The sequence below is a fragment of the Piliocolobus tephrosceles genome, chromosome 12 (genome assembly GCF_002776525.5).
Source record: "Piliocolobus tephrosceles isolate RC106 chromosome 12, ASM277652v3, whole genome shotgun sequence".
NCBI lineage: Eukaryota > Metazoa > Chordata > Mammalia > Primates > Cercopithecidae > Piliocolobus > Piliocolobus tephrosceles.
Window position 1 is genome coordinate 2699862 of NC_045445.1, and position 10028 is coordinate 2709889.

Genomic DNA, 10028 nt, shown 5'->3' on the forward strand with positions numbered 1-10028 from the left:
AAGTCTACTCCTGGCTTGGGAAGAACCCCTTTAGGAAGATGTGCGTCTTCTCCCCGAGGTCATTACAATCACAGGTGTTGCAGCTCCCCAGTGACCATCTGGCCTGGGACCCCCACCCATGCTTTGCAAGGGGTGCAGCTGGGTAAATGATCAGAGGTGACAGAAACAGAGCGTCTCCCACCCATCACTTCATCAAAGAGACAAGAGCCAGGAGGAAGACCCTCCTGAATGAGGACCGAGGGTCCACTCACCCCACACAAAGGGGCCACAGAATCCAGCAAGCCCTTCCTGTCAGCCCTGGAAGACCCTGGCAATATTGTCACCCCAACCACAACCCTCCCCTCACTGTCACCTAGGAAGACTCTGAGTCAAGAGACATTGTGTAAGGTGGGCAGACATCCTCAGCACAAAACAGGGGTCCAGGCTTTTCCAGGCACCCAGGTCGAGACTGAAAGACCCCATCCCCACTCCCACCACGACCCACAGTCCCACGATCCCCATCCCAGTCCCCACCTCCACGACCCTCCCCACACTCATCTTCACCACCAACCCTGCCCCAACCCCATTATCACCCCCTGCCCATCCCACCCGGACTCCCACCCCCCACTCCCACCCCCACCCCCACCCCAACTCCGGCAGAATCCACTCCGCCCCTGCTGTCAACCCAGGGAAGCCCCGGGCGCCGGATGTGACGCCACTAACTTACGCCTCAGGGATCAGAGAGAAGCCAGGATCTCGTTCTGAGGGACACGCTTGAGATCGGCTGAAGAGAGCGGGCCCGGACTCTGTGAGGAGGCAAGGTGAGAGGCTGAGGGAGGACTGAGGACGCCCCCAACCCAGATAGAAAGCCCTAAAGAATTCAGCACCGCCTTTGCTGCCAGCTCTGGACCACCTGGGGGCAGACTTCTCAGGCTGGGCTGTCACTCCCCACCCCCGCCCCCACTCTCTCTCGCTGCTTACGCCGCAGGGGACTCTGGGAGTCAGAGCTTGGTGTGACCAGGGCAGGGCTGGGAGCCACGCCTAGGTTCTGCCAGCATTAACATCAGGACGCTTAGAGAGGGCTCTGCCCCTGATGTCAGCCCTGGGAGGCCCCGGTCATGGCGACCAGGAATGCAAATTCTGACGTAGGTATCTGGGGCTGACGGAGGGAAGGAGATATTGGTACCAAGAATGTGGCTTCAGGGGAGCAGAGGGTGGGCCCAGACCCTGCTGGGAAATGAAGGAGTCATGAAGGGATCCCAGGACAGGGTGCCCACCCCACCCCTGTCTCAGACTGAGATGCCTCCTCACTCGGCCTCAGAAATCCAAGGGACGGTGACTCAGGTCAGCGGGGGGGGGGGGGGGGGGGGGGGGTAGAGGAGAGCAACCCTGCCAAGAGGAGGAAGAAGAGAGAGGACTCAAGGGACCTTGGAGTCCAGATCGGTGGGGACCTCAGCCCCAGGCAGTTTCAGGCACGGTGGCCCATGTGATGTGTCTTTGCTGTGCCTTTGGAGTGTCAATGAGGAGAGGGCTACAGTCTGAGGAATGAAGCCTCAGGTCAGCAGAGGGAGGAGTCCCAGAGCCCTGAGGGAGGACTCAGCAGATCCCCGCATCTCAGAACTAGGAAATCTGTCCCTCCTATCACCTCTGGAACCCCAGGCAGGACTGTGAGGAAGGGAAGTGGCCCCCACTTTCTCACTGGGGATCCCAGGGAGATGGTAGCCTTGGCGTACAAGACTCATACACGGTTCAGCAGGAGGGAAAGGGCTGGGCCCTGTCGGGAGTAAATCTGAATTTATTTGGGAGGACACCCAAATAAAGGAAGTCCCCGTCCTGTCCCCCTCCCCACTGCCCTCCCCCCCACCAAATCTCGTCCTTCTGTCAGCTTTGGGAATCCCATGCCGGTATGAACGTGTGGTGCCCCTCCTCCATTTCTGCCTCCCAGGTCTCAGGGTGATGAGGACCTTGGTCTGAGGGTTGCTGAGAAGTTATCACAAGGTTCCACACTTGGTCAACAGAAGGAGGAGTTCCAGAATCTGCAGGACCCAAGGTGTGCCCCTTAGTGAGGACTGGAGGTACCTGCAGCCCACAAAGAAGGGATGCCACAGAATCTGGCTGTCCCCTATTCTTAGCTCTGAGGGGACCTGATCAGGGTTGACACTAAGTGGCAAGCTCAATTTGCCACAGGCAGGAAGTTGAGGAACCCTCAGGGAAATGGAGTCTTGGTGTAAAGGGGAGATATCAGCCCTGGACACCCCACAGGGGTGATAAGATGTGGCTCCTTCTTATTTTTGTTTTGGAATCTCAGGGAGGTGAGAACCTTGCTCTCAGAGGGTGACTGAAGTCAACACAGGGAGCCCCTCTTTTCTACAGACACAGTGAGTCGCAGGATCTGACAAGAGTCCAGGTAAGGAATCTGAGGGAAATTTGAGGGTATTCCCAACCCATAACACAGATAGGGCCCCCACAGAAATCTGCTATGACCCTACTGTCACTCTGGAGGACCTAGTCAGGGCAGTCCGCTGAGCCACCCTGTCTTATACAAGGATCACTGGTCTCTGGGAGGGGGAGGTGTTGGTCTAAGGGAGCTGCACTCGGGTCAGCAGAGGGAGGGTCCCAGACCCTGCCAGGAGTCAAGGTGAGTACTGAGGGGACACCATTCTCCAAATGCACAGGACTCAGCCCCACCCTGCCCCTCCGTCAGCCACGGGAATTCACAGGGAACTATGGGTAGATGGACTCCCCTCACTTCCTCTTTCCATGTCTCCTGGAGATAGGGCCTTGGTTTAAGGAAGTGGCCTCAGGTCAACAAAGGGAGGGTCCCAGGTTCTGTCAGGCATCAAGATGAAGACCAAGCAGGCTCCTAACCCCAGGACACATGGACCCAGCTGAATATGGCCACCTTTTGCTGTCTTTTCTGGGAGGACCTCCACAGTTGTGACCAGATGTGGGTCCCCTCATGTCTTCTATTTTGTATTAGGGATGTAAACTTTTGATCTGAGAGTTTCTTAGACCAGCAAAGGGGCAGGGTCCAGGCTTCTCCAGGAGAAAGGTGAGAGCCCTGTGTGAGCGCAGAGGGGACTACCCACCCCAGAGTAGTGCGGAACTCACAGAGTCCAGCCCACCCTCCTGACAACACTGGGAGGCTGGGGCTGTGCTTGCAGCCTGAACTCTGAGGGTCCCTCAATTCCTCTTCCAGGAGCTCCAGAGACTGTGAGGTGAGGCCTTGGTCTAAGGCAGTGTTTTCAGGTCACAGAGCAGAGAGGGCCCAGACAGTGCCAGGAGTCAAGGTGAGGTGAATGCCCTGAATGTGTACCAAGGGCCCCACCTGCTCCAGGACAAAGTGGACCCCACTGCATCAGCTCCAGCTACCCTACTGTCAGTCCTGGAGCCTTGGCCTCTGCTGGCTACATCCTGAGGGAGCCATCTCTCCCTTCCTCAGGTTATCAGGGGACAGGGAGACCAAGAGGTCAAGAGCTGTGGGACACCACAGAGCAGCACTGAAAGAGAAGACCTGTAAGTTGGCCTTTGTTAGAACCTCCAGGGTGTGGTTCTCAGCTGTGGCCACTTACACCCTCCCTCTCTCCCCAGGCTTGTGGGTCCCCATCGCCCAACTCCTGCCCACTCTCCCACCTGCTACTCTGATCAGAGTCATCATGCCTCGAGCTCCAAAGCGTCAGCGCTGCATGCCTGAAGAAGACCTTCAATCCCAAAGTGAGACACAGGGCCTCGAGGGTGCACAGGCTCCCCCAGCTGTGGAGGAGGATGCTTCATCATCCACTTCCACCAGCTCCTCTTTTCCATTCTCTTTTCCCTCCTCCTTCTCCTCCTCCTGCTATCCTCTAATACCAAGCACCCCAGAAGAAGTTTCTGCTGATGAAGGGACAGCAGATCCTCCCCAGAGTGCTCAGATAGCCTGCTCCTCTCCCTCGGTCATTGCCTCCCTTCCATTAGACCAATCTGATGAGGGCTCCAGCAGCCAAAAGGAGGAGAGTCCAAGCACCCTAGAGGCCCTGCCAGACAATGAGTCTTTACCCAGAAGTGAGATAGATGAAAAGGTGACTGATTTGGTGGAGTTCCTGCTCTTCAAGTATCAAACAAAGGAGCCAATCACAAAGGCAGAAATACTGGAGAGTGTCATAAAAAATTATGAAGAACACTTCCCTGTGATATTCAGTGAAGCCTCCAAGTGCATGCTGCTGGTCTTTGGCATTGATGTAGAGGAATTGGACCCCACTGGCCACTCCTTTGTCCTTGTCACCTCCCTGGGCCTCACCTATGATGGGATGCTGAGTGATGTCCAGAGCATGCCCAAGACTGGCATTCTCATACTTATCCTAAGCATAATCTTCATAGAGGACTACTGCACCCCTGAGGAGGTCATCTGGGAAGCACTAAATATGATGGGACTGTATGATGGGATGGAACACTTCATTTATGGGGAGCCCAGAAAGCTGCTCACCCAAGATTGGGTGCAGGAAAACTACCTGGAATACCGGCAGGTGCCTGGCAGTGATCCTGCAAGGTATGAGTTCCTGTGGGGTCCAAGGGCCCATGCTGAAATTAGGAAGATGAGTCTCCTGAAATTTTTGGCCAAGGTAAATGGGAGTGATCCCAGATCCTTCCCACTGTGGTATGAGGAGGCTTTGAAAGATGAGGAAGAGAGAGCCCAGGCCAGAATTGCCACCACAGATGATACTACTGCCATGGCCAGTGCAAGTTCTAGTACTACAGGCAGCTTCTCCTACCCTGAATAAAGTAAGACAGATTCTTCACTGTGTTTTAGAAGGCATGTCAAATACCACATGATCTCACTCATATGTGGAATAAAAAAAAAAAAGTTGATATCTATCGTGGAAGTAGAGAGTAGAACAGTAGTTACCGGAGATTGGGGAGAGGAAGGAGAAGAGGGGCTTGGAAGCAGTTAGCCAACATGGAAAATTACATTTAAACAGGAGGAATAAATTCTAGTGTTCTGTTGCGCAGTAGGATGACTATAGTTAACATTAAGATATTGTATATTACAAAACAGCTAAAAGGAAGGCTTTTCAATATTGTCACCACAAAGAAGTGATAAACGCATGAGGTGATGGATACACTACCTGATTTGATCATTATACTACATATACATGAATCAGAACATCAAATTTTGCCTCATAAATATCTACAATTGCATGTCAGGTTTTTTGTTGTTGTTGTTTTTTGCTTTTTTTAATTTACGAAAACAAATGACAAGAGAAATCAATGAAGTATGTAGTGGAGGGCCAGGCTGAGGCTGAGGAAAATACGGTGCATAACATCTTTGTCTTACTGTTCTCTTTGGATAACTTGAGAACTTCTTTTCTTTTCTTCTTGGTATTTCTTCTTCTTCCTCTTCCTCCTTCTCTCTTCTCTTCTCTTCTCTTCTCTCTTCTCTCTCCTTCTCCTTCTTTTTTTTTTTTTTTTTTTTTACAGAGTCTCACTCTATTGCCCCAGCAGGAGTGCCGTGGCAGTCTCAGCTCACTGCAACTTCCGCCTCCTGGGTTCAAGGGATTCTCCTGCCTCAGTCTCCTGAGTAGCTGGGATTACAGGTGTGTGCCATCATACCTGGCTACTTTTTGTATTTTTTAGTAGAGACGAGGTTTCACCATGTTGGCCAGGCTGGTCTCGAACTCCTGAGCTCAGGTAATTCGTCCGCCTCAGCCTCCCAAAATGCTGGAATAACAGGTGTGAGCCACTGCATCCAGCCTCTTATTGGTATTTTAAAATGTTGTTACTTTTACTAGAAAGTTTATGAGCTTCAGAATCTAAGGTCACACATTTATTTCTGTTTATCCAGTTTAAGAAAGAGTTTTGCTATTCTGTAAAACAAACTGGGAACCCTTCGATCTTATTTGTAATCTGTAATAAAATAACATGGAACTAGAATAGTAATTTTCTTGGACATATAAAAAATAGTAAAATAGAGAAAATAATTTTAAGTGTTAGTGTTTTTATTTGTTTATTATTTTTATTTTATCGTCCTGCAAAGTTAGAAGTTATATCCCTGGATCTTTGTTAAGTCGAAATTAAACTGTAATAAATGAAACCTTTGCTCACTGGTACATTTTTTTCCCCAAACATCCACTGAGCATCTGGTCTTTGGAAGGCCCTGGGTCTGTAGTGGAAATGTTAAGTCAGAACCACCTTTACCCATAGGTTGGTAGAGTCTAGGGGCTGCAGTCAAGTAATAAGGTGGTGAGATATCCTCTAAGACCTAGAGGAAAAGTAAGACAGGGTGAGGATATTGGGCTGTAGGTGACAGTGGTCACGTACATCTCCTGAGCCAGGACTTTTGGGGCTTTGAGAAACTGCAGTTCCTTCTGGTGAAGATGAATCCAAAGAAGCTGGGTGGTGCCAGGGTCAGAGCCTAAAACATAGTTGAGAGAGAAAATTCCAGGATATAAAACTGCTCTGAGCAGTTCCTTTTGGGTGGTGGATGAACAGAGAAGAGTCCCCCTGGGGCAGGAATGGAAGGTGTTCTGCACTCTTGTCTCAGTGCAGTTGAACATAGCACAATAACTAGGTGATAGATGCTCATCTTATGCAAGGGTCTCCTGAGAGATAAGGATCTCATAATAAATAAGCCTATGAATTGATGCCTAGAAGTTAGCTGACTCCATTAGAGAAACATTTTAATTGGGTCATTTTTTGTGTAATTTGTACAACACTAAGCAAGGGCTAGAATTTGAGTGGTGATGAAATGAATGAAAATCATGATTTGGATGGAAAAGAACCTTGGAGAGAGGGAAGGAGTTGATACTTGACTCATATTCCATGAGCTTTGAGCAGCATCCAGCAGGGAGAAACTCCTGCACATGAAATTTTGAAAATACATCCTCTTAAGAGGGAAAATTTACTGAGTTTTATTTATGAAGCAACATTTGTGACTGATTTGGGATTCCACGTCCCATTGAGCTGCATATTCTGAGATGTACTGGATAATAATGACAACAAAAAATGCTGAGTAGACTGTGGTGGGATTTGAGGTCAAATAATATTAGAAATAACAGCCATCTGCCATTCATTAAACTTCTAAATATTCCAATCCCTAAGCCAGGTGCTTCATTTATATTGCTCATACTCCAGTAGTCCTGTTGGACAGGGCTTATCACATCTGCTTCACAGATAAAGAACCCAAAGCTCACAGGGCTTGGGCATTTCCCAGAACCACATGGCTAGTAAGTAACAGGGCTGAAACCAGACTGCTGGTCTGAATTTCTGTAGAGCCCATGCTGTTCCCACTCCTCCCAGCTTGAGGCCAACCTCCTGAATAATACTTCATTTCTCTTCTCAGCACTGTACTATATCTTTCAGGTGACAAACATAGGGACTCTGAGTCCAAGGTATCAGTAGTAGGCCTAGAGAAGGTGACAATGAGAATCAAACACCATTTCAGGGCGGCCTGTTGGCCTTATTAATCCAGGGACCTCCTGTGTCAATCCCCAGGGTTCCTTGAGAGCTGACTCTACCCAGGAGCTGGCACTTCTGTTCAGAGCCAGCACTTCTCCACATTACAGCACCCTTTCCCTGGTTTCCCCAGTGTTCCCTCCTATGAAAATCTGGAACCTGGCCTGCTGCATAGCTTGTCACTGTGGTCTCTGCTAAAGGCTGTGCCCAGAACACAGTAGAGAAGCCCAGAATCGCCTGCTCTCCCTGTGACACAGAGCGTGCCTACACCCTGCAGAAGTACTCTGAGTGTTCTGCCCCATTCCCGGAAAGCTCTCTTATAGCAGATGTCTAAATATCAGTGCCCAAAGCCAAATTTATGTAGAAATTTACGTTGAAAGGGCCGTTCAACTTCTCCTCTGCTTTCAAAGGATTTGGTCAGGAGCCGGGGAAGGAGAGCAGACAGGACATCCTCAGCTGGCAAGGAGCATTAGGAGGATGTAAGGAAGAGCAATTACCAGAGTCCATGAGAGAGACCACCTGTGAAATCAAGTCCACAGAGCCCCAGGCAGGCTGCCACTCAGCTCTGAATCCAGATTTCAGCCCCGTGGGGACAGAGACCTGAGGGAGAGAAGTGGGAAGTGGCGAAGAAGGACAGGGCAACAAACAGGGATAGACTTGGGAAATCTGGACACCATCATCGTCAACAGGATGTGGCTCTGTGATCTTAATGGGCAGGACTGTTGGTTGAAAGCATTAGCGGCATGCTGGACACCTTATGCTCTTTCAAGATTCCCCTCCCTCTGTCAGGAAGAATATGGCTGGCTCCCTGCATCATTCTGGGTGAGCTACTTCTTTGGACCACTCCGGTGGTCCTGTGCACACTTGCCAGCATCCCAGGGCTGAGACCTGTCTTTATGCCTACTGGGGCTGGTGAATTATCCCCTGGGGACCCTCCATAGAGGTTGGGCTATGTGCGTGGGTTGCTGACTGATGATCAACAGCTGAGACTCACCAGGAATGCCAATGATCAGTGGAAGGTGGTAGTGGGGCTGCATGGAGGGGAAATTGGAGGAAGAGTGCCCTGGGACTAATCAGCTCAGACTCTGCAGATGAAGGGTTTGTGTGGACATGCCTTGAAAATAATCCAGCTGGTGTCCCCAACTCATATGGCCTCCTGTGTCTTCTGAGCTCTTGGCACACAAGGGGACAGGTGTCTTGGGGCGTAATCACTGGCCCCTGTTGCCACCAGACACTGTCTGGGGTAGAGGGCTGGCCAAAGGTGTGGACATGGGCAAGTTGGATGGAAACCCTATGGAGATTGCAGCCTTCATTGGTAAACTGATAGAACATGTGGGGTCCAATGCAAAAAGCATCATGCACCATCCTGCTGGGAGCATCCTCACCTCCAAGACACTGTTTGGGCCTGAGGAGAAGTCATCCGCAGTGACCCTGTCATGGTATTTTCCACAAGAATTCTGAACTGAAGTGAGCACAGGTAAGGGAGCTGTGGGTTTCTTTATGAAGGCAGGAGGCCCACACAGGGGCCAGTTCCACACTTTGAATCAGCAAATTCCCATGCCTGATAATTTCATTCAGACACTCATTCATTCATTCATTCATTCATCCAGCAAACTTATTGAATACGTGCTGAGGAAATATGAGGTAACAAAACAATGTGACAAGGCCCTTAATCCAGTCTGTGGGGGATGTAGGGGAGATGGTGAGGTGGTATGAGTCACTCATCTGAGTCAAGGAGGCCAGGAAAGTAGAGCCATACTTGGGGACAGGCCTTGCACAAGAAAGGGAGGGACAGCCTATGACCAGGTCAGCAAGCTGGCCTTCTATGACACTATCGATCTGGTTTTCCTCCTGGATGCTGCCTGTGTGTGAAAGCAACTGCTGCTCTCTGTGCCCACCTGCCTTTGTTAATAGGGAAAGTGCTCATGGTTGGCGGATGCTCACTTCTGCTCACCTCAAGTCACTTCTACGGAAGGGGTGGTTTGACAGCAAAAGCCCAGGAAGAAACTTTTGGGGATGATGAATATATTTTGCACCTTCACTGTGGTTATAGTTTCATGGGACTACGTATTTGTCAAAACTCTCTGAATTGTTTCTCAGTATTTCAGAGAAAAAGTAAGCACGAAACCAGGAAAGATATAGATTACCTGATTAAAATTATAAACAAACAAATAAAGATCGCATCCAATTATAGCAGAATAAACATTCCTCTCAAGTGTGCATAAAATATTTACCAAGATAGATGGTATTCTGGGCCATAAAACAAATCTTACAAATTGAAAATATTAGAAATAATAAAAAGCATATTCTTGAAGATGCTTCTTGAAGATCATAAGGTAGTTAAGCTCAAAATCAAATACAAAGATAACTGAAAAATGCTCAAATATTGTAAATTTTAAAATATACTCCTAAGTAACCTATGGATCAAAGAGGGAGTCTTAGGAGAATTTTAGAATATACATTAAGTTGAATGAAAATAAAAATATAGGTACAAAAATTTGAGGGATTCAGCTAAAGTAGTCCTTGGGGAAAATGTATAGCGTATTTTAAATATTTATATTAGAAAATAAAATCTAAAATCAATAACCAAAACTTCCACTCTAGGAAACTAAAGAAAGAAG

The 10028-nt window shown here is 49.0% G+C and overlaps 1 protein-coding gene across 4 annotated transcripts; it reads left to right on the forward strand.

The window, feature by feature from the left end:
* The first annotated feature begins 696 nt into the window (after positions 1–696).
* Positions 697–4807, forward strand: MAGEA10 (MAGE family member A10). Of its 4 annotated transcripts, XM_026451627.1 has the most exons (5): positions 735–800; positions 2288–2386; positions 3179–3197; positions 3422–3495; positions 3571–4807. In XM_026451627.1, exon 5 carries the CDS (start codon positions 3636–3638, stop codon positions 4734–4736), a length of 1101 nt encoding a protein of 366 aa, XP_026307412.1. In that variant the 5' UTR covers positions 735–800; positions 2288–2386; positions 3179–3197; positions 3422–3495; positions 3571–3635; the 3' UTR covers positions 4737–4807. The 4 variants fall into 4 exon arrangements, with proteins under 4 accessions (XP_023058050.1, XP_026307412.1, XP_026307411.1 ...); XM_023202282.1 differs by lacking the exon at positions 3179–3197 and having other exon boundaries at positions 697–800; XM_026451626.1 differs by lacking the exons at positions 735–800; positions 2288–2386 and having other exon boundaries at positions 3174–3269.
* Positions 4808–10028: the final 5221 nt, after the last annotated feature.

Coding starts and splice junctions, on each gene's coding strand:
- MAGEA10 (XM_026451625.1), top strand. CDS start 3,288: ATGTGTACCAAGGGCCCCACCTGCTCCAGGACAAAGTGGACCCCACTG. Junction 3,496..3,570: donor AGCACTGAAAGAGAAGACCT/GTAAGTTGGCCT, acceptor CTCTCTCCCCAG/GCTTGTGGGTCCCCATCGCC.